At 50.9% G+C, this 25014-nt stretch overlaps 1 protein-coding gene across 1 annotated transcript in view; it reads left to right on the top strand.

The window, feature by feature from the left end:
* The window catches only part of LOC122373113 (mucin-5AC-like), a 67044-nt gene that overhangs the window by 16228 nt on the left and 25802 nt on the right, over window positions 1–25014 (top strand). Inside the window, exons 3-7 of the mRNA XM_043350888.1 lie at window positions 12867–12995; window positions 13591–13764; window positions 20107–20229; window positions 23077–23463; window positions 24305–24523. Of these exons, the coding sequence (XP_043206823.1) occupies window positions 12867–12995; window positions 13591–13764; window positions 20107–20229; window positions 23077–23463; window positions 24305–24523 (1032 nt within the window). The remainder of the gene's footprint in view (window positions 1–12866; window positions 12996–13590; window positions 13765–20106; window positions 20230–23076; window positions 23464–24304; window positions 24524–25014) is intronic.

Below are 25014 nucleotides of genomic sequence, written 5' to 3'. Positions count from 1 at the left end.
GGCTAGGGAGGTCCTGTGTGAATTGTGTGTAATCGCTATTGTTTGGACCGTGGGATAATTTGGGGAGGATGGAGTGCCAGGAAATCCACTGGCAAGGGCACTTAGGAGTCAACCGGAGAAGCTCCAGTATCGGCTAGGCTAGGGAGGTCCTGTGTGTGTTGTGTATAATCGCTATTGTTGGACCGTGGGATAATTTGGGGAGGATGGAGTGCCAGGAAATCCACTGGCAAGGGCACTTAGGAGTCAACCGGAGAAGCTCCAGTATCGGCTAGGCTAGGGAGGTCCTGTGGGTGTTGTGTGTAATCGCTATTGTTTGGACCGTGGGATAATTTGGGGAGGATGGAGTGCCAGGAAATCCACTGGCAAGGGCACTTAGGAGTCAACCGGAGAAGCTCCAGTATCGGCTAGGCTAGGGAGGCCCTGCATGTGTTGTGTATAATCGCTTTGTGCACTGTGTAAACTCAACAGATAAAGAGAACTGATCGTTGTAAATTACTCTGGCCGGACACCTTGGAAACGACCTCTTTCCTGACTGTGGGTTAGCATATGGCCTTTTATGCTCCATCCTCCGATCCCTGCCCCTTCAGCACTACTCACACTCGTATTTCAATATTTACAAGTCCCATTTATTTACATACTCCGACGCAACACCTTAAATTCCCTTACAAGTCAAATTTAAAGGAAACATTCTGGGCCCAGGCCGCCCATCAACTGAGCCCCACAAGCCGCGCGGTGCGGTACACAGTCGCCCGTCCCTTTCCCGACTCCCCATGGTGCATAATCCCCTCCGTCCGCTTAAATCACAACGGGGCGCCAGACGACTGAAGAGGGCCCACGTCGGCACGCGTGTCGCACTACGCGCACAGTTACATAATTGATCGAAATCGAATTCAGTAGGCGGAACTATGGTCAAGCGTACCCATTTTCGGGAACGCATTTTCGTTCCCATGTTTGGGAACGATAAACCCAAATATGGGAACGCCATGTAGGCATTATTTAAAACAAGAAAAAGAACCGTTAAATGACGTCCAAAAAATATAAAACGATCGTGAACCGCCTGATATTTGTCTCAATATTGTTGGGAAAGAGTTTGATATTGTAAGGCCCATCGTAGTTTCAAATCGTTCCCCTATTTCTAAAGCAGTCCATCATCCGGGCCGCGAGCCCAAATTTGGGAACGCTCTCGTACACTGGCGCTGCAAGCGTTCCTTATTATGGGAACGGCGTACCCAAAATTGGGAACGATTTCACCGACGCCTTTCAGGGGCTCTTTTCATTAACAAGCATCACGTCCAACGCCGCAAATTATTGTTAACGCAACAATCATCAGATGACCTTTCCGGCAAGACCGTCGCATGTTTCGCCCGGTCTTCTGCGCTTTTATTCCCGTCGATCTCGCAGCGGGCACGCCCCCCTCTGCAGGATTACGTAATTCACAACGCTCAGCGATGTTCAACAAGGTCTTCCATACCTATATCCACCGTCCGCGCTGAGGGTGGAGACATGTCAAGCACCTGTCTGTTTATCACCGATAGTTGACGAGTACAAGGAAGTATCCAAAAATGGGAACGCTGAATATGTTACACCCTCAAAACACCTAGTCCCAATGAAAATCTAGTTTTTTCCTTTCTTGATGAGTGTAAGTGGCAAAAGGCCTGGTAGGATGGGCACGAGGAATTATCGAAATCAGCATAAAAATTATAAATAAGCCAACCAGAGCGAGCTATATAAGAGAAATTCACCAAAAACGATCACGCTTAGAAACACGGAAGACAAAAACCACGCTCATGGCGCTCCTTATAAAACAACTCTAAACAGCTAGCATCCAAATAAAATATGTCTTTCCGGGATGATAAAATACAGCTGGATAATTTTCAACCGCTTAAACTGAGTTTACAACAGTAGCTCGGTAAATTCACTCACGTTCCACGCGGTCGTCCGCCCCGACACAAAAGTCAACAATATTACCTCGGGACCGTCCGCGTCTTCGCTTGCATTTGTCAGCATCTGGTGTCGATAGTATGAAAGTTCATAACCAGGCGAAAATTATTATACTTTACCTCAAACTAAAAAATGCTTCATTTTCCTTAAAATTGCATGTTAAATGTCGTATAACCCATATTTCCACCATTCTGTCATTTTCAAAAAATCATTAAAAATATCATTCCACGGTCAATTTCCTTGTTCCACGGTCAGATTAAAGATAACTTTATGGAGATTTAGTAGATACTTAAATCAGCGTGCACTTTTTTGAGACGTGATGCACTTTTGAGTTTTAGTGGGAGAACGGCCGAAAAATTGCCTTCCGTTCTCATAAATGGGAACGCCCGTTCCCATATTTGGGAACTCCGTTCCCAAAAATGGGAACGTTCCTATATTTGGGTACTCATGACCATAGTTCCGCCTACTGAATTGTGAAATTAAGCTACCTAGACTGAAAGTCCCAAGAATAAATTTAAATACCTAAGCTGAATGGCCTAAAATATTGCGGACGACACCTAAAAGGGGAATATAATGTGGCTCACATAGCAGTAACGAAAGGGGGGGGGGGGGTTACTTGGAGGATTTAGGGACTAGGTGCGCACCCGTGTTCACCGCGTGACCTTACTTGAGATGGAGTCGCTGACATGATGGTCGTGACCGTCCAGCGCCCGGCCAGGCGGCCGGAGCCGCCGCCGGCGCCGTGATGCCTGCCGCTGGTCTCTCGTGGGCTGTCCACGGTGTCAGATGTGAGCCGAGAGCGAAGAGCGGCGTGGGATCCGTCGTCCGAGAGAGAGCCAGAGAGCGCGGAATGCGTCGTCCGAGAGAGCTTTTCAGTTCCGTTTCATCAACTTATACTCTGATGACGTCATACTTCAGAGGGCCGGGCAGCATCACCTTGTCCAATCTCCGTCCTCCATTCTCAGAAGCTGCACTCGGCTCCGCCCTCGAAAGTTCGTGATTTGCTGACAAAGTTCGGTTCCCCTCCGGCCATGGCAGTCGCACCCTTTCACGCAGCGACCGGGTGGAATTCGCCGCCGGCGCTCACGGCGCCTGAGGCGCCAGGTGGCGGGCCTGGCCCTCTGCTCCCCTTGTTTTGAAGTCAGGTCCGGCCAGATGTCCTATATTTTGTCGTTGGCGACCGAGTTCCATTTCATCCTGTTTTCGTACAACCCGGGTCGGTCTCCGCTCCCCTTTCTTGTTTTGGTTCAAATCAGGGCCGGTCTGCACTCCCCTCTCCTTGTTCTCTGGCGGGGTGCCGAGCGTGGGACAGAGTCTTGTTTTCCAAAAGCTAAACTGATTAATGGCTCGAGGCTGGCAGAATGGCGCGTTTCGGTATGCTATTTGTTGGCTTCAGATCCGGGTTCTCATGAAGTGGGGTGGTCATCTATAGAGGACCCCTGTTTGTCAGAGCCTACTGCGCCGTCTGTGTGGACGCCAGCTGGGACGGAGAGAGGGTATCACAGCCGATTTAGCCGGCTGACCGTGTCTGTGCGGCGCTCGCAGATGGCCGTGTTTCAGCTTGTGGCACAGCTTGCAGTTCAGCATGAAAGATGAAAAAAATGTAACGCATCTGCGTTACATTTTCAGACCTCTTTTTATAGTCGCGCCCCGCGACTAAACGTTTGAGAGCCCGCTTCTGCCGTGCTATTTGGTGCCGTTTCGTCGTGTTTCTTGGTGACTTCTGTGACGAGAGCGGGTGGCCGTCTTCTAAAGGATTGGTAGCTATTTCAACAGGAGTGTTCGGTTGGGGAGGATGGCATAATACGAGCTTGGATGATTGGGACATAAGGAGTGCGGGTTTTTGTGTCATTGCACAGTATTTCAGGCCATCCTTACATTTCCAGAATTAAAAACATTCACGTACTATCCCGTAATACACCACCAACTACACATCAAATTATTTGCGCGCAAAACAATGGAAATTGAATGAAACCATTGAAATAATTAACACATGACAATACAAAAAAAAAAATAACATTGGTACATTTGGTCACTATAATTCAGATCAAATTAGCGATAACATACCGGTGCAGATTGTGGTATGCCAAAGAAGTGAGCACGGCACCTGATGGTGGCTCCATGAGCCACGACAGCTCCGGTCCGGGATGGCCGCGATGACGGACTGGCGGTCGTCTGCGATTTGGTCTCGAACCGGCCGGCTGCTGCTGTAGTCGTGTCCCAGTTCCGGATTTCCCCAGTCTCGTAGTTGTAGTCGTAGTCCTCGCCGACCATCGATGTCGTACGCAGCTGCCCTGGTGAGCTGTCAGGGCTGGCTATGATCGGCCCAGAACTCGTCGTCTGTGGCTGAGCCTGGTTGAACGTGGCTTCCAAGCTGTTTCTGCTGGTCTGGTGGCCGCAGAGGCTGCGCTCTGGTGTAGACTGCCGATGATGGTTTGGCTGTCACATCTGGCGGCAGGTGTGGTTCCACTGCAGCCTGTTCCATGATTACTTGGCTGTGACGTTGAGAACATCGCTCCGGCCTGCTGCAGATCACATGATCGGTCTCGAAGTTTGGGAAATGGGAGCCACCTGCAATTGATGAACGGCGGATCACCGCCTGCCAGTGCGGCGGGCGGTCCAGAAATCGGCCCGCAGACTGGCCCGGTCCATTACAGCTGTCCATTTTGGTTGAAACAGGCAGCATTGAGGTGTCCCTGAATGGTCGTGTCTAATGATGCTTCATGGTTGTAGTTGTCGTCACCATTACTCCGGTTGCCGTCTGATTTTGTCGTCACAGACGTGCGATGTAACTGCTAACAACATTGTAGTTTTGGTTCTATTCGTGTCTCCTTCTCCTTCTTTCGGTCTTCTGTTGTTATTTATTTCCGGCGTTGCCTTCATTTTGAGTTCCATTGGGCACTGGCTGTCAGGCAGTCGCTGTTGATGACTACCTTTTTTCTGTTCTTCTGTGGGCGTCTCTTCTTCTCTGTGCTGCACGTTTGCTCTTCCAAATGGCTTCGTGATGTTACAGTTCTTCAATCATTTGCATTTTACTCTTCTCAGCTGTCGTTTCCTTTCTGTGATTGCATGTATCCATTGCCATTTAGTATCAACGTCGTTTCCATCGGTATACTACTTCAATGTCTTCTTTCTCGCCGTCACTCGGCTGTGTGTTGTCCTTCTTGTTCTTATCGCAATTCAGCTTTCCATACTGCTTCTAAAACGTGCCTCAATCATTTACAATCTGCGCTGTCACCTTCATTTCAGTATGCTGCGTCCTATTGGTGACTTTTGCCTTCTTCAATCCTGATTTTCATTTCAGCACATTCAATTTCTTCATAGCGTCGTGCTCAGTCGTATTTTTAGTACGTTCATTGGGTTCGGCAACATACATGACTGCCTGTTCTGTAACGGGGGTTTCCGTCACGGAGAACGGCTCGTGGACGGTTGCCGGTCTCCTGTCAGTTCTCTCCAGAGGCGGGTAAGTCCACGGGTCACACATAGGTCACTGCACCTTTTTGGTATAGGATGGGTACAATCAGGGGCGTAGGCAGGGGGGGGGCCACTGGGCCATGGCCCCCCCCTTGGGCGCCGAAGGCGCCCTTTGCGATTGGAGGGCGCCGAAGGCGCCCTCCAATCGCAAATGCAATTGTGATATAATCGAATCGAAAAACAATCGCGACTGGAGGGCGCCCTCCAATCGCGAATGTGTTTACAGGGAAAATACGGATGGAGGGCGCCCTCGGAGGACGCCCATTCCAAATACGCCCCCCAAATACGGTTGGAGGGCTCCCTCGGGCGCCCTCCAACCACATTTGTAGGCTGTAGCTCTCTAAGCGTAACGGTGGTCGCCTATGTAAGCCGCTGTCCCGTAAATAAGCGCCCTCTCACCCGAAGGCGCCCTCCTGTAGGTCGCCACCCTGCTACATATTGCCGCCCTTCTGCTGATCGGCGTCCTCATAATTATTGGCGCTCTCCTACCTATTGCGCCCTCATGTGAAATTTTCAAGGCCGCCTTTCTCCTTTTTGGCACCCTATTGTTCAGTGCCGCCCTCCTACCTATTGGTTCCCTAGTCCTTCCTGTTGAATGTTAATCGGGGCCCTTCTCTTATTGGCGCCCTCGTGTTGATCGCCGCCCTCCTTACCACTGGCACCCTCCTGTTGATCACCGCCCTCCTATCCACTGGTACCTTCCTGTTGACCAGCGCCCTCCGCACAGACGCCCTCCTGTTCGTGTCATCCTCTTGAGCAAAGGCGCCCTCCTCACCATTGCCACCCCCATTTTAATCGTCACCCTTCCGCTCATTAACGACTTCCAGTTGATGACCGCCCTCCCACCTATTGGCGACCTCTTGTTGATCGCCACCCTCCTATTGGTGCTCTCCTGTTCCTCGCCACCCTCTTACCTGGTGGCGCCCTCCTGTTGATTGTTGATCGGGGCCCTCCTACCTATTGGTGCCCTCCTGTTGATCGCTGCCCTTCTATCCATTGGCGCCCTCCTGCTGCTCGCCAACTTCCTACCTATCGGTGCCCTACTATCGAAACTCGGGATGTTGATCGGGGCTCTCCTACCTATTAGCGCCCTCCTGTGGATCGCAGCCCTTCTACCTATTGGCAACATCCGTTGATCGCTGCCCTCTTATCATTTATTTACTCCTTTGGCATGTTTTTCAACTTAGTCGTTCTATTGCACATAGTTGATGTCTTGCCTGTGAAAACTGCCACAAATGAACGTGCATTCAGTACAATGAATGAAGTACCTATACCTACCAAAACTATCTACGCTCTACGATGCATAAAACACGTCTTTGGTCTTAACGGATTGATCCTACTTTACGTGCATCATGGCATCTATATGGATTACGATTAAGTATTGTCAACAGGTTCGGCCGCAACAGCAGGCATCTGAAGTTTCGGTGATTGAAACTGGTTATGTGGGTACACTGTATGCATCTGTGAAAAGGCTATGAAGGCTGGTCTGAGGTAATTTGGATGATGTTTACGCATCTCGCGCTCCGGTATCAATCCGATACGGTGATCTGGTGCGTAGATATGCCACCGCCAATAAACTTTTATACATCGACACCCATGAGCCAAGCTTTCTATACAGTTTGTGTGGCAGCGGCCCGACCAAACCTTAGGTATTTTTTACACCTTCAAATTTGGTAAAAGAGCGAGAGGAGCTTTGAACGGTGGTCGTATAAAAGGCGTGCCTAAAAAGCGGAGGAAAAGGTTGTTTTCAAAAATTTCGCGCGCCTTCGGCGCAGCATTTCAAGAACACTTGACCTTTTGTGACCTGGAGTATAAAGAATACACACGATGCAAAATCAATACAGCACGACCTATACGAGGTTACGCAAAAAAAAAACTGGTGGCATGGTAAAAAACGCCTCCCAACCAACCCCCCCCCCCCACCCCGCTGAGCGATTTTTTATCTCGCGACCGTATGGCGCCCTCCTTGGGTGAGGTGGCGCCCTCCAAACCCTTGGCCCCCCCCTTCGCGATTTTCTAAATACGCCGCTGGGTACAATCTCTTAAAAATTGGGTTAAAATGGCATCCTCGGTGTGATTACTCTAACTTTGGATCACGGGATTTCACTCAAGGTTAGGGTTCGCTAGATGTGAGCCACATAATTTTAGTTAGCGATACCTGTAGCCGAAAAAAATATACCAAGCCCGCTCGCCCGTCACTTAAAATTGATCCTCGATTTACCCTTATCGCTTCATGATATATACACCCTCCAGCAATCCACGCTTTTTGATTTCAATCAAATCAATTTAACCCGAGTAACGCTGCACTGAGTGACCAGCTCCCACTGCATCTAGCTCAGACATAATATGTTTTCTCACTCACGCTCGCATTTCCTCTGAAATTTTAGCTTTGGGTTCGGCAATGCACGTCGGTCCACCGACTTCATGTTTCCTTTGATTGATCCTACCCCACGTTGGGTGCGCCAAATCTGTAGCGGGGTTTCGCGACGTTGCGGGGCTAACCGGGCAGTGTCTTTCGATAGTGTTGGAGAGCAAGCTAACCGGACAGTGTCTTTCGTTATTGAGAGCTCCGTCGGCGCGCTCCTAGAAGCCCTCCTCTGTGTCCAGCCCCTCGCGAACCCGTTCCGACTCAGACTCTACCTCGGGGCGATCAATCATCGGAAACACATAGGCCAGGGTTAGGGAATGGGAGATAATGATAAATGTTAATCAATTACCCTCGATCATATTGGTATAGAAAATCAACTCTATTTAACAAAAAGTCCCACTCTCAAACAACAGCGCCCTTCCTAGCTTGAGGGTCATCTCCCACCAGATATATGTATCAATCATTCGTCCATTTATCCATCCCCTTACAACCATGTCATTCGTCCACTTATACCTCGTAATTTACCAGAGTTGACCATCTCCGGTCCCTCCCCTTTTTCCTGACTTCCCCCGGTGGTGCTAGGGCGCGCGCAAAGTCGTTATCGAGTCATTGGCCTTAAATGTCATTTAACCGTTATCCCTTCATAACCACAATGTTCCGTACATCAGACAAACGCTTCATAATGCTCACGCTACACAATTAGAGATACGACCCACCACATATTTCGGCACTCGACCTTCGCGTTACGTGACTTATTGCGGTCCGTCCCATCACCATGTCGAACTACCTACACAAAAAAAAACATAAATGTCTTCGGCCAGCGGTTCCGAGACTACGGCTCGCAGGGCACTGTGTAGTCCGGTTTCCGCGGGGGACTTATTTGAAATTTGAGACCGGGGCTGGGTAACTAAGGTCCGTCCGGGCTGCCTGCGTCGTCTCCGTATAGCCGCGGTTTTCGGGCCAGCCCCCGGCGACCGAAAGGTCGAACTAGTCGTTCGTCGGCTTTACACGAATCCATGACTACCAGTTTATGCCAAATTGCCTATAATAAAACGAAAACTAAGCGTACCACGGCCCGCAATGGGCTTATCTAAAATTTGAAACCGGGCTGGGTAACTAGGTCCGTCCGGGCTGCCTGCATCGTCTCCGTATAGCCACGGCTTTTGAAACAGCACCGGCGACCGAACGGGTTAGCCTCCGTTGGCTTCACACAATCCACGACTACCAGCGTTATAGGTGCCCGAAGCCCTATCTATCCGTTGCTGGTAGTTAAGCTGTCGTCACAGACCTATCCGAAATGACCGCTGCACGGCCGGAGTAAATCGACTAACAGCGGGGTGGCCAGTACCGACTTACCGCGATCACCCGACTCGCATGCTTTGGTATTTAATGTTCACCCCCGTCCTGCAGCATCACACGTTTCTTCGCGGGACATTACTTAACCGGCGGCATACGTCTCCTCGCTGGGACGCCTGGGGTCCTAACCATCTCCGAAACTACCTACGTCGCTTATCGAATGTCATCCTGCGCTGATCACTCAATGGACCGATAGCGGACCTAACCTATCTTTTAAAACCGGGCGGGGTCACTAGGTCCCTCCGGGCTGCCTGCATCGTCTCCGTATAGCCACGGCTTTATGGGGCCCGCGCCGGCAACCGAACGGATTAGCCTTCGTCGGCTATGCACTCATCCTCAATAATCGATCCTCAACTCGCTCTCACCCTTTCTCTTCACTTCGCGACTTATTGCACGTATCCAGGGCTTACCCAAGCGAGGCCTACTATTTAAGTGGGGTCTATCCGAGCTGAGCTTCATTCAGGAAATCCGATTCCTCTACGTGTACAGTCTTCAATTCCATTTCACTCGCTTCTCATCTCCCTCCTAACCCATGGCCGCGTCGGTGGACTTTCCACGCACAGGGGCGTGACGTGCATCATCTATCTCCCCGGTTCCGTCCCTTGCAGTGTCCCCAGTGTCCATGTGGGGTAAAGTTACAAATATTTCGTGTGCGGCAAGGTCTATGTGTGCTCCTTATATTCGGACCGCTGGATAGGGTAGAGCGCCAGGAAATCCGCTGGCGAGGGCACTTGGGAGTCAACCGGAGAAGCTCCAGTATCGGTTGGGCTAGGGAGGTCCCGTATGTGTTGTGTATAATCGCTATCATTTGGACCGTGGGATAATTTGGGGAGGATGGAGTGCCAGGAAATCCACTGGCAAGGGCACTTAGGAGTCAACCGGAGAAGCTCCAGTATCGGTTAGGCTAGGGAGGTCCTGTATGTGTTGTGTGTAATCGCTATTGTTTGGACCGTGGGATAATTTGGGGAGGATGGAGTGCCAGGAAATCCACTGGCAAGGGCACTTAGGAGTCAACCGGAGAAGCTCCAGTATCGGTTAGGCTAGGGAGGTCCTGTGTGAATTGTGTGTAATCGCTATTGTTTGGACCGTGGGATAATTTGGGGAGGATGGAGTGCCAGGAAATCCACTGGCAAGGGCACTTAGGAGTCAACCGGAGAAGCTCCAGTATCGGCTAGGCTAGGGAGGTCCTGTGTGTGTTGTGTATAATCGCTATTGTTGGACCGTGGGATAATTTGGGGAGGATGGAGTGCCAGGAAATCCACTGGCAAGGGCACTTAGGAGTCAACCGGAGAAGCTCCAGTATCGGCTAGGCTAGGGAGGTCCTGTGGGTGTTGTGTGTAATCGCTATTGTTTGGACCGTGGGATAATTTGGGGAGGATGGAGTGCCAGGAAATCCACTGGCAAGGGCACTTAGGAGTCAACCGGAGAAGCTCCAGTATCGGCTAGGCTAGGGAGGCCCTGCATGTGTTGTGTATAATCGCTTTGTGCACTGTGTAAACTCAACAGATAAAGAGAACTGATCGTTGTAAATTACTCTGGCCGGACACCTTGGAAACGACCTCTTTCCTGACTGTGGGTTAGCATATGGCCTTTTATGCTCCATCCTCCGATCCCTGCCCCTTCAGCACTACTCACACTCGTATTTCAATATTTACAAGTCCCATTTATTTACATACTCCGACGCAACACCTTAAATTCCCTTACAAGTCAAATTTAAAGGAAACATTCTGGGCCCAGGCCGCCCATCAACTGAGCCCCACAAGCCGCGCGGTGCGGTACACAGTCGCCCGTCCCTTTCCCGACTCCCCATGGTGCATAATCCCCTCCGTCCGCTTAAATCACAACGGGGCGCCAGACGACTGAAGAGGGCCCACGTCGGCACGCGTGTCGCACTACGCGCACAGTTACATAATTGATCGAAATCGAATTGTGAAATTAAGCTACCTAGACTGAAAGTCCCAAGAATAAATTTAAATACCTAAGCTGAATGGCCTAAAATATTGCGGACGACACCTAAAAGGGGAATATAATGTGGCTCACATAGCAGTAACGAAAGGGGGGGGGGGGTTACTTGGAGGATTTAGGGACTAGGTGCGCACCCGTGTTCACCGCGTGACCTTACTTGAGATGGAGTCGCTGACATGATGGTCGTGACCGTCCAGCGCCCGGCCAGGCGGCCGGAGCCGCCGCCGGCGCCGTGATGCCTGCCGCTGGTCTCTCGTGGGCTGTCCACGGTGTCAGATGTGAGCCGAGAGCGAAGAGCGGCGTGGGATCCGTCGTCCGAGAGAGAGCCAGAGAGCGCGGAATGCGTCGTCCGAGAGAGCTTTTCAGTTCCGTTTCATCAACTTATACTTCTGATGACGTCATACTTCAGAGGGCCGGGCAGCATCACCTTGTCCAATCTCCGTCCTCCATTCTCAGAAGCTGCACTCGGCTCCGCCCTCGAAAGTTCGTGATTTGCTGACAAAGTTCGGTTCCCCTCCGGCCATGGCAGTCGCACCCTTTCACGCAGCGACCGGGTGGAATTCGCCGCCGGCGCTCACGGCGCCTGAGGCGCCAGGTGGCGGGCCTGGCCCTCTGCTCCCCTTGTTTTGAAGTCAGGTCCGGCCAGATGTCCTATATTTTGTCGTTGGCGACCGAGTTCCATTTCATCCTGTTTTCGTACAACCCGGGTCGGTCTCCGCTCCCCTTTCTTGTTTTGGTTCAAATCAGGGCCGGTCTGCACTCCCCTCTCCTTGTTCTCTGGCGGGGTGCCGAGCGTGGGACAGAGTCTTGTTTTCCAAAAGCTAAACTGATTAATGGCTCGAGGCTGGCAGAATGGCGCGTTTCGGTATGCTATTTGTTGGCTTCAGATCCGGGTTCTCATGAAGTGGGGTGGTCATCTATAGAGGACCCCTGTTTGTCAGAGCCTACTGCGCCGTCTGTGTGGACGCCAGCTGGGACGGAGAGAGGGTATCACAGCCGATTTAGCCGGCTGACCGTGTCTGTGCGGCGCTCGCAGATGGCCGTGTTTCAGCTTGTGGCACAGCTTGCAGTTCAGCATGAAAGATGAAAAAAATGTAACGCATCTGCGTTACAGTTACATGTAACACTCAACGATATGTTAATGCTAAATGTGCTGATTAAATTTGCTCTTTATTGCTATGGAAAGTAAGAATACATCCAGTTCCTTATCCCTTTGTTCTTATGTGACGAAAAAAATCCGGCAAGATATTATCCTACATAAAATGTAATATGTTTTAACGTCTCCGATGATAGTAAAAAGCAGCACGTATTGCGGTCAGGTAATGAAATCAGCAAGCATCAAGAAATGCCAGCAGACTTTTCTTTAGAATGTGGTATCTTTTATTGCTGAGAGAGTCAGATACCTGGCAAAACCCACCGCCATCCCCGCAGACTCGGGTTGGTGATAGTCTCCTGTCCTAAACTGCAGTCTCCGTAAGGTATTCCACACCTGCCGCATTGTACTCTCCACTCTCCAGTTTCCGGCATCCACCATGCCGGAAACTGGGGATCCATGCATTTCACACCCATTCTTAGATCCATATTGTGCTTCAGTGGATCATTGATTATGTGTGGGAACTGGGAAACCAACGGACTTCGAGAAAACTATCCATCCAATATTAGGTGATCGGTGCAATTTGTGCCCGTTTGATGTCTTTTCGGTACCATCTCGTCGATCCTCGCTCAGTTTCATCTCGTCTGACTGTGTCTCTTGTCATTCCAGTGGGCTGCGAGGATGAGGGCGGCGCCATTGTGGACGTCGGTGAGCGGGTGTTCCGTAAGGATTGCCAGGAGACGTGCGTTTGTAGCCCCGGCGGCAAGTTCAACTGCACGCCAACCGCCTGTCCGCCAGGTGAGTAACGAGAACTGACCGTGAACAATGACCCTGTCAGTCGGTACAGCGGCCTTAAGGTCCAATAAACTGATATAAAGTGCTCCTGCCTACCACCAACATGTCCCAAAGGTGCACAAAACGCGCGGGCTGTGCTTCCGTGATACCCATAATTACCAAATTTCAAAGATGCTTTACTTATCCCAGTCCCCGTATTTCATGCGTGCTTTTCTCCTGGAAGTGCTTCCTTCTTTAGTTTGCTTCCAGTTCACTCGGTCATGTCTCGACCTCCCGTAATCTCTGACTGAATCAGGTCATAGGAAGCGACAGAAACCCTCCCGTGTGGCTGCGGTGCTATTGTCTTGTGTCGAGATGCGGTCTCCGCGAGTTTGTGTCTTGTTTCAGCCACCTGCCGGTCGCATTGACCTCAGTCTCTGACCGACATTCGGGTCTCCATCTGTAGACGGTAGCTGTTTTATGACTGTTCTCAGTCGCGGTCACCCACAATTTTCGCCCCAAAATACCGCTCATTATCCGTCGCACTGTCTCCTCTGTATCTCCCGGCGGCGGTACCGATACCAGCCCCGTTACCCGCTAACCCTCGTGATCGCCGCAGGCTACTACCGGACGGGAACGTTCCGGAATGATCCCGAGTGTACCGAGCTGCGAGGCTCGGCCATCGCCGGCGGCTGCTGCGTCAACGTCGTCTGCTCGGGACTGGAGAGCCCCAGTGCCGACGGCGTCGCCACCGACGCGTCGACCGCGGAGGAGGAGAGCAGTTCGACTACCGGTGAGTTATCAATCGTTGTTACAACGATTGGATGTATGTACTCAGTATGTACTCATATGAAGAGAGAAAATCATTCACTGGTGTTATTTATATCGTGTGCTTAGCATTTAAGTGTCGGTCAAATAAAGGCCGCTTAGCGCTAAAATGCGGGGATGGGCGCTTTCAGTGCTCTTTTCCGAACATAAAAGACCTACTGCAGATGTCAGTAGAGAGGAGGCCAAGCAATATTTTTGTTACGTCATCCCTTGGGCGTAGAAAGCTCCCTGAAACGGACGGGTCTGCGAAAATACATACCAGGGCTGCGGAGTCGATGGATTTTCGGCGACTCCGACTCCGACTCCGGGCAGAATTGTCGACTCCGACCGACTCCAACTCCCGACTCCGACTCCGCAGGCCTAACAGGGCTGCGGAGTCGACAGATTTTCGGTGACTCCGACTCCGACTCCGGCTTGGGTTTCTAAAATCGACTCCGACTCCGACTCCGACTCCGGTCACAACTGTCGACTCCGACCGACTCCGACTCCGACTCCGACTCCGACTCCGCAGCCCTGATACATACACCTTACTTTTCTTACATAATTTAGCACGATCTTGAAACATTTGATGAAAATTAGAAGTCTTCTTCTGTTGTACACTTTTAAAAGCGCTATTCACAGCCTGTTCCTACCCATTCGATGGCAGTTGTTTCTGATAATATCTATTATCACGAATCGCAGTCATGCCTTTTATTTAGTGGCTGAGGTTTGGTAAAAATATGTGGTATTGACCATACGATTGTTTCAACCGTTCCCATCCCCATCCCGTCCACTTCTCTTCCCATCCCATCCTGTCCGGCGCCCACAACCCTTCCTGGCTGTGCTGGTCGAGTCCGCTGGCCGCTGCTGCACCTGGTGGGCCGGCTCGCGCCGAACCTTGCCCCGGGCGACGCTACGCTGCGCTAACGTCAAGGTCGCGCCGGACTGCTCAGAGCGGGCTCTACTCAGAGCTCCGAGTCCCGTGACCGGACCTGGGTGGTGTCGGCCGACCGATGGCTGGTATAGCTGCTGGCTGCTATTCAAACAAATCCCGAATTATGACTGCTGAAGGCTGGCCAGACAACAGCGTGTGCTCGGTAGATCCATAGGCAGCGAAGGGCGACCCGTGGCCACGGTTTGATCGACAGCTTTGGCACAGCTGCCGGTGAGGCGGCTACCGCGAGCGGGTTTAATAGCTGCCTGTTTTTGGTCAGCCAGCCCCTAAAGCTGCTGGTCAGGCCACTGCTGAGCTGATCAGACAACTGACGTCCCTGACCCTCCAAAGCATGAACGATTCCTGATTCCGTGACGGGCTTCCTGGTCTTCCATAAATGGTTCCCCTGCACGACTGCGGTTCTCATTCTCTTGTTGGCTGTTCAAAAAACAATTGCTTTATTTTTTGCCCTTGTTGAAATCACCGTGTTGAATCATTTCCTGGTCCAACGACGAATATCGTTAAATTTTAGACAAGGAAGTGGTGTTCCTCATCCTCAATCGGAGTAGTTCGTGGTTCTGTGCTTACGGCTACCGGTCCTCGCTGCCTTTATCCCCAGTCGCCCCACGTTACTCGTCCTCCAGTCCCGCCTTGGTGTCGGAATTTCGTGCCTCTTTACCCAGAGTTTGGCGCCATGCCTGGTCGCTCTCGGCCGCTCGCCAGTACCGGGGCCGGGCAGTGCCGCCGACCGGCCACGCCGTGCAGTGGTCGGCCGCCCGGCCCGGCCTCCGCTGCCGGGTTGGCCAGTGCCGGCCGCTCGCCAGTGCTGGGCTCGCCGCCGGGGCTTCTCATCAGCATGCAGCGGCGGCGCCGCGCTGACGTAGGCCGGCGCCGCGCGGCCGGCCCGACCGCTCACGGCACGAGCTGCCGGCACCGCGCCAAGGTCGTCCCTCCTGACGTGAGGGCTGACAGACGGCAGGTCACCTGGACGGCACCGGAGTGACAGCACCGTGCCTCACAGCTGTTTACAGCGGGTCACAATGCCTCGCACGAATTCAGCCCGTAAACACCGTCACAGCTCTCATGCTGTTGAGGTGCTGTGTGAGTCTGACGCCTGGGGCCGTGGTGGAGTCGTGTTGAGGTCAGGTCACGGGCTCAGACAGTGCCATTAGCGTATGTAACCAGTGCAGTCGGCCAGAGACGATGGGTGTCTCTGTCGGGCCGCGGGAGAGGGCGGGGAATGGTGAGGGACGGGAGCGCGTCTACTGGCGACCTATCATGTAGTATCGTGCAGCTGTGCACACAATTCAAGCTGCTACATCGCTTCACAACAGATGCTACTACCAGGGAGTGATATTTCACGCTGACGTGCAATGTTTTATAATATTATTCAAAGAAAAGACCTAAGTGATGGAACCAACAGTGATTATTACACAGTTGGCGACATGCCACTAATGTTTGCAATGTTACATAACCCGTCCATATGTGCAATAAGCTGAGTCATCTCTACCTACATCTATGGCTGATCGCTCTGTACACTGTGCAGTTTGCAGTATTGTCACGCTTCTTCAATTTCTGCTCTTCGCTGTTTGAATAGCATGCTCTTCGCATTGTCCAATCTATGGTCTTCTACTGTTTCTCTATAGGCACTTTTCATCTTCAAGTGTCGTCCCGCTGTAGCAGGTGCTGTCCCACTTCACTTTGCCTGTCCTATCATCATCATCAATTTATTATGCGTCTTTTTCAGACAATACACATACACATTTCACTTTCCAATAAACACACCAGCAGTACAGATACTGCATGTAGGACGATGAACACAACACTAAAACGCAATTGCAAAGCACATTAACAAGTCAACACATTTGTGAAAAAAAACCCTATGAGCACAGAAGCCTCACGAGACGACGGGACATCACTGTCTGGCTGGAATTTAAAAGGAATCTGAGCGAATCTACTACACCGTCGCTGTCGATCGCGCTGCCTATGAAGCTATGGTCCACATGACCCCTCACAGCATCGAGCACGTTTTGAAAAGAACAGTTTAACAGTTTGTATGCCAGGTCCAGAAATGTTCCGTGCAATTGTCTAGGCTCGGTAGCTAAAACAGCCAGCTCTCGTAGCATAATGTGTTTCAGTCGGTGTTGGTGGCTTCGGAATATACCCGATAAGGCTAGCAGCACCGCTCGTCTGAGCCGTTCATGTATTCTCGGGATACCTAAAGCTACAAGCAAAGCAGAATGATGAGCGTATTTAGATAATCCGAGGGCAGCTTTTATGCACCGAGATTGCAGGCCATCCAGATCGTCAACATCACACGAGCGAAGGGGGACTGTTTGACATCCGAAAGTTAGGGCAGGGATGACCACAGTTTTCCAAAGAAAGACTTTATCTGAAGGCGACAGGCAGTCACTGAGCATTCCAGCAGGAGTCAGTCCGTAGAATGCTCCACGAGCCCGACTAACACGGTGCTGTACATGAAGTGACCCGGCTAGATCCGCTGACAATGTGACACCTAGATGTTCGGTCACTGCTCGTACAGCAAGCTGCTGACCAGATAGGTGCCAGACGGGGAGCGCAGACAAAAGTTCAGCACCAAATACAATGCAGTGACTTTTGGTTTTTATCGGATCTACATGAACGAATTCAAGCCTCCAAAACCCTGCGAATTGATCAACTATTTCCAAAAGTTTACTTAGGTTTCCCGCATTGGTAGAGAGCAGCATCAAATCATCTGCGTAGCACACGGCAGGAACATGGTAGCCAAACATGAAGGATCCGCACAAGCTAACATCAAGTAGACTTAAGAGAGGCTGAAAGAAAACATTTGCAAACGCTGGCGATAAAATGGCCCCCTGTCTCGTTCCTCGCTTGATGTCAAAACAACTCGACATATGGTCAGCATAAGTTACGAAAGCTTTTAGACGTCTATACCACACTGTGACCAAATGCCAGGACCGGGGGCTCAGGAACTTCTCTAGGCGAAAAAGTAGACCATCATGCCAAATTTTATCGAAACATTTCCTCGCATCTAAATTGGCTGCAAACACTGGAGAACCTCTCTGACTGTGCCACTGCGCGGTTTCAGTAACAAGCATCGTTGCCTCGATAGTACTACGGTTCTCCAAAAACCCAAATTGTAGATCACTGGGAGAGAAAGATTCGGTCAGCTCACTTAGCAAAAGACACTCTAGTAACTTCGACATAGTAGTAGTGAGAGATATCGGCCTGTAATTGTCCAAGCAATCTCGATTCAAACCTGACTTCTTTAGGATGGGTCTCACAACACTAACAGAAAAGGCGTCAGGGACCGATAAAGTGGCGTAACATGCAGTGAGGAGACGGCCAATCGCAACCAACAAAGCTTGTGATCTACCATACAACAGATGCTCTACTGTTACGTGGTCTATCCCCGGAGCAGCACCTCGCTTTAACTGCTGGATCAGTTCACATACCTCATCTGGGGTAACAATACGGATCTCGGCAGAGTCACAACCAGTGGAGAAGCGAGTGGCAACAGCGTCACATATCAGCTGTTGACCAGGGCTCAACTGTGAATCGTCATCCTGGCTGATCGATCCAAAGTGGTTGGCGAAGTCGTCCACAGTAAGATTACTGCATCCATGCTGCCCACCTCTTCTCGCAGCGTTAACACGACGCCAGAATGCACTAACATTACGATCACGCCGAAGACTGTGAAGAAGGCGCGCTTCCTCATCTATCCTGCCCCGTGAAGCAGTTTTACGGGCGCGGCGGTATGCACGGCGAGCCTCACAATAACACGCGTAAACAACGCTGTTCACAGGGCGGCCACAATCTGTCCATAATCTGAACCAGAAGCGAGCCTTATCACGAGCGCTGGAGACCCTTGGAGTCCACCAGCTTTTAGGAGAACGCCTTAGTTTAGCACAGCCCGACGCCCGGGCCGCAGCATGGATAGCATTAGTGATGTGCATATCCAACTCGTTCACATCGGTGAGCTCCGGTGTCATCTGCACGTTACTAGCAAGGTATGCCGACAAGTGTGTCTCAAGTGCCGACTTATACATTTCATTGCGGCTATTGCAATCCCAATTTAGAACATCAGGACATCCATTTTTAACTGGAATACTTTTGCTTGATGGTGATGAGGGTTTCTCACCACGTAGGGCAAGTCGCATATAGCAGCTAAGAGGCAGATGAGGGCTTAGGTTCTCCTCTGAAGGCGGCACAATGTCACATGATATCACTGACCGAAGAACATTTTTTGGCACAATGATATGGTCAATGTGAGTACGAGAGCTACCACGCTGGTATGAGAAGGAGACAGATTGTGTAAATTGAAATTCAGCTACGGAGAAATCATGCTTATCAAGAAGCTCTTGCAGAATGCTGCTATACAACGAGAACCCACGGAACTCATACCAGCGGGTGGGACGCGCATTAGCAGCCAGTCTCGGCAAGGCACAGTTAAAATCACCCACAAGAGCAACAGGAGAACAGGAGCCAAGTGCAGTGATAAGAGCATCAAGCTTACTGACAAGATGAGAAAATTCATCTAGATTCTTCCGGGAAGAATCCCAATAGGGCATGTAACAGCCGAATACTGTCAACCTCGGTCCTAGCGTATCACTGATTTTAACACCACAGAGGCGCTCATCTCCACAGTCTATCTCGTCATAGCGTACCCCAGGGCGATTGCGGCAAATCATAGCAACGCCGCCATGACGGCGTCCGGCGCCCGCACCAGGAGGAAGATCCATGGCGAACTTTTGCATCACTATACAAGCATATGAGCAGCAGGTATTGACATAAACAGGAAGATAGCACTCCTCGGAGCGGGACATCCACGTTTCTGCAAGAAATACTACGTCATGTGCTTCAATGAGCTTACAAACATAGGGCAGGGCAGTCATCAAACCCTCGCAGTTGTAGGTGGAAATTGATACCGTATCATTAACTGCCAAAGGACGCATATTGCCGGTAGTATTATCTACTCCACTAACATTGCTACCGTCTGGAATCGTGCTACCGTGCGCCAACTTACTAGAAGTGGAGTGTGTTCCGGTTAAACCACACTCGTGTGGAGCCGGCTCCCCTGGCTGACCTTCCATCGACATCTCGGGAGGACCTCTGATGATATGGCTGCTGGGGGACCTGGCGTATATATACGTCACTGCCGACGTGACACTCCATTCCGCAGTCGAATCCCCACCTCGATAATCATACGGCCGGGCTTACCCAGTCAATATCTGCCCATCCCTTTATGGCTTACCAAGTTCCTGAACATTCCTGGCCTTGCTTACCCTTGGCCATCTCTGGTTTAATTCCTGGATCACCGAGTCTCTGAATATTCTTAGCTCACCCAGCTCACCGTCTTTCCCAGCTCACCCAGCACCTTCTCTGGCCCGACAGGGGTGTGCTCTTCTGTGCTGTGCGGCCCGGGTGCGGCCTGTGACCGAGGCCTCTGCGCCTGCCGTCCCGGCCGCTCTGGTGACCCCAATGACCTCGTATTCGGCTGTGCGGTCACTCCAGGAGGTACCCATACTGGCCTCAGGGCACTCAACTAACAGCTTTGCTCCGCTTCCAAGAGGAATGACGTCTCGGACGCTTGCCGCATGGCTGATTAAACGGCGGCTAAAAACGATAACAAAAATCGCGTTCGGCTCTTCAAAGCTTGGCCCGGCTTGAAATGAATGAAATTTAATCATTTGTCGGATTTCCCCATCCACAATAGTTGCATATTGTTAGCATGATAATATTGATTAACATTTTTTCGTTCATGGGGCTAGAAAGAACAGCATGCGAAGAATTTAATTGGCACGCCGCTTTTATCGCTAACCGTATCAAAAAATACTTAAGAGTCACGCCTACACGTTTTACTCACATTTAATACGATTATGTTTTCCGATGTATTTAAAAACGTTTAAATAGTCAGCAAAAATGGCAGCTGTCGTGCTGTGTCATGCGAGAGTGGCCGTTAAATTTATGCGAGTTTACTTTATTGGGCCGTTACCCATGAGGCATCTCTACAATTACCTATGCTTCTTTCCTTTGGTTTTACAGGTGCCATACGACGATTTTTTTATCAATCATGATGATTGTGAATGAGCGATGAGACGAAACGTCTCACAATGCACAGCTTGTGTTCCTATAGCCTAGGTACTCATCTCGCTCTCGCTTTTATTGCTCGTCGTTTTATTGCGCTCATCCTTACCCATCATTATTAGCTGCGCCCTGCGCCCTTAAATTCTTGTATGCGCCGTGTTCTGGGGCCGATAATACTCATCCATAGGTCCTGTTCTCTGTTACCGGAAATATAGCGCGCTTCGCACTGCCGGTCGCGATAACAACACTTAATGTCATCAGTTCCCACAATAGCGTGGCGCGGTGAGAACACGCCGAGGCGAGCTTTCAATGTGTGCGGCTCCTAATTGGAGTGTTCAGCTCCCACGTAAATCAGAGTCGGCGCCAGGTATGCGGACGTGGGGCGATGTTGACTTGCTCCGAGGATGGATGACGTCCGCCCGCTAGCACCTAACGTGGCGCTAAATGCCAGGCTCTGGTGGCAAGCTGACCAACATCCGCATGCCAAGGCTGGACGTCCTGCTGAAGCGGATGATCCGTTCCGGGCTTGGCACTGGGTTGATATGGGGATTTGTGGACTGCTCTTACTTTCATCCTGTTCTTTTTCTCGGGACATAGGAACGATGTTCACGGTATACGATATAAGTAGACTGGAAATGGGATAAGCTGCTCCATTTTCTGGTGTGGTGTGTGCTGTGGTGCTGTGCCTTTATAACGTCACTTTCTAGTGTTATAAGCGAATAGCTGTTGCTGTTGCACTGTTGCAGTCAGATATGGGACAGCTGATTGAGTGTGATATGCACTTAGACTTAGCACTGGTCGATGCCATTTATGAAAATACGCAGTAAATGCCGATGCATGTTGTAACTGAGTTACTAAGAAACATTTCAGAGAATCAATAGATTGTCTGTAATCATATCGATTAAAGTGATTATAACCAAGGGTACCTTTCTACGTGATGTATTATTTCATGCGTCAAAGTGCTTCTTACACGTTATTTACAAGCGCACGAATATCGATATCGGATATCGATCATCGCACGAATGTCAAATAATCAATACCAATGCTTATTAATTAATAGCACGTTTTAAAACAAATACCAAGCATGTCATTTATGTGCAGTGTATGCGTAACCAACCACCAACATTCTGTTGTATTCGCTTTGAGCCAAATATTTCGTTATTACGAGCGAGCGAGCGCAGCGAGCGAAGCGAAGTCTTTTCAATATAACGGAAAAATCTCAGTATGAGCGGCCCGGCCCGGCCCGGCCCAGCCCGGCCCGGCCCGGCCCGGCCTGTAACGCTTTTGAGAGGCTTATATCTCAGCAACCGCTGGACCGAATGGCCTGCGGTCTTTTTTGCTGGGTAGCCCCATCCCTTCTACCCCGTAATTGACTACTTTTGATACATCTCAGTGACCGCCGTGGCACGTGCCACGTGAAAAGTCAAGGGTGTTCAAGCAGTTTTGCAAAAGTAATGATTTTGAGAGGCCCATATCTCAGCAGCGGCTTGAGCTGTTGTCTTGCGGTCACTTTTATAGGGTAGCTGCATCCCTTCTACCAAAGGTCGGATACTCTTCATCTATGTGAGTGACCCCCACTGCACGTGCAAAATACAACAATAAGAGGTGCCAAATTTGTTCCCATTTCAGTAACTCGGTAATTTCTGGGGCGATTTCGCTGAAACTTGGCATACAGGTAGGCACCCACCAGGCAATGCATTCCCATGTGTTGCGGTTAGGGTACTACTGCACGTGCGCACGTGCAGGGGGCGTTTCCAGATCTCGAGAACGGCTGGGCCGATTGCGCTCAAATTTGGTACACGGTTGGGGACTGGTTAGTAGGGTGCCGTGCAAAAGTCATTTTGGACCCCGTTTGCACGTGCGCACGTGGAGAATGCCGCTTCCAGATCTCAGGAACGGCTGGGCCGAATGCGTTCAAATTTGGTACACCGCTAGCGACCGGTTAGAAGGGTGCTTTGCACAAGCCCGTTGGAAGTACCCTCTCGCCCTTCTGCACGTGCAGTGCTCACTATCTCGCTCGCTCGTTCTTCGCCCAAAAGGCGTTTTACTGGTAGTGAAAAGGACTTCTATTCGCGCGACATTTATCATTTGTTGGCTCGAAACCTCCAAAAATACTTGCCTTTCTATTTAAGCTGATATGGATAATTGGAGTTGTTTCACAATCAAACTGAGCATCAGATTGGTAAGAAGTCGCATTTGTACTCATCAGCCAGAATCTTTTCGTGTACTGCCTTGTGTCGCAAAACTGACCTTCACTCCCCCCCCCTTTGTTTTCAGAATCAACCACGACGACCGAGGCAACCACAACTACAACCACCACCACTGAACCAAGTACAGCAACCACTTCTACCACCACGACCACTACCACTGAGCCACCCACCACCACCACCACCACCGCCCCACCAACCACCACCACCACAGCGGCTCCTCCCATCGCCACGCTGGACATGCTTCCTCTGGACATCACGCATAACACGACCACCCTGCAGCTGCCGGCGGCTGGAGGTCAGCTCAGTTACCGAGCTGCCGGCCGGGCCAGTCAGGAGGTGCCGCTGGAGGCTAGTCGACGAGTGGTGACTGTGGGCAGGTTACAGCCGGGCACCAGTTATACCTTCAGGTGGCAGGGAGACGCCGGGACGAAGACGCTTACTGTGAACACCAGACGTGAGTGCTGGGATGGGGCGAGGTTGTTTTAGGGCCTTGGGGCGAGGGTGCGGGTGGGACCTGACACTTGACAGGGCTGTCGTGTAAGGTTGGGCTAGAGATATAATATATATGTTGAATGATGGGGAAGGTCTCATGTAAATGTTCGTTCGATGTTTTAATAGATTCGGTGCTTGGTTTGATTAGTGGTACGTTTTAAAACTTTGGTGCACCAAGTTTTAGCTGTTATTTATATTGTGCGACGTTTCCGATTTCCGATATTCCGAATGTGCAGATTACCCACTCTGCTGGAATGTTGACTTCCTCTGATTTTACCTGACACTTTCTGACCTGACCCGTTCTGACCTGACCAGTGCTGGAAATGAGGCCGCTTTCTGGTCCCGGCGTTTTATTCTCCGGGTGAGTTAGCCCCGTCTAGCGCTTAGCCTTTCGGGACCCTCTCAGAGCCGCGGTTGTTTTCGCCGCTCGGCCCATTCGAGATGCAAAGTTGTTAGTCGCACGAAGTCTATTTGGGGCCTCTGAATATACGACTTCGAAATTAATCGATTCTACAAAACCTTTTACTTTCATCTGTATGCATACATTTAACAGTAACTCCAGACTAGACTGGTTTGGCTGGCCCTAAATAAGCTTCGTGTGACTATTAACTTTGCATCTCGACTAGGGCGAGCGGCGAAAACAACCGCGACCCTGAGTGGGTCCCGAAAGGCTAAACGCTGGACGGGATTAACCCGCGAGGAGAATAAAACGCCGGGACCAGAAAGCGGCCTCATTTCCAGCACTGGACCTGACCCGTCCCAATCTCACCTGCTCTGACTGACCGCTCTGACCCCGCCGGCAGCCGGCTGCGTGACCAACACCAGCTCTCACGCCATCGGCGAGACGTACCACATGGGCTGCCAGTCGACCTGCGTCTGCGGTGGTCCCAACCAGCCGTCCTGCCGGCCGCGCTGCTCCTTCACCCGTGGCACCGTCACCGACCTCTCCTGCTCCGAGCGACCTGACCTCGATGACCCCGAGTGCTGCGTTCAGCTGGTGTGCGCCGTCACCAGCACAGGAGGTGGGTGAGGGACGAGGGAAAACGGGTGGGAATGGGGGTAAGATTTTATCCGCAGACGCTTTTTTTGCTAGGGTACGAGTCAAGTTGGGTGCTGAAGACAAGACCCGGTAATGAATTTCACCGTGATAGTTTAATTGCTTTCCAGAGATTATGCGTTTCAGTGAGGAGTGCGGATCATAATTTAAAGCGCCAACAGTTGAGGACATTGATCTTTGATGTAGCATGCAATGCGTGACTTTGTCGTACTAATATAGCCGATAACGGAATAGAAACTATTCCCTTCTGTTGTTTGTGCCGATATGGCTGTTTTTCGCATTTACCTACAGGCTTGGCCAAACCTAGAACACAGGTGGAGCAGGTGATCCTCGTTTGATCAGCTAAGGGTGACCAGTTGACCTTGTGCGGGATCATGACTTTAATCGCGCCGCCCGATGAACCAGTGATTTACTTGGTGGTCACGCGAGTCGCACAGTTTTCCTGTCACACAATGA

Source organism: Amphibalanus amphitrite, unplaced genomic scaffold (genome assembly GCF_019059575.1).
Source record: "Amphibalanus amphitrite isolate SeventyFive unplaced genomic scaffold, NRLGWU_Aamphi_draft 001444F_arrow, whole genome shotgun sequence".
Taxonomy (NCBI): Eukaryota; Metazoa; Arthropoda; class Thecostraca; order Balanomorpha; family Balanidae; genus Amphibalanus; species Amphibalanus amphitrite.
Note: the sequence above shows the minus strand (reverse complement) of the source record. Positions and strands in the feature narration are given on the sequence as shown.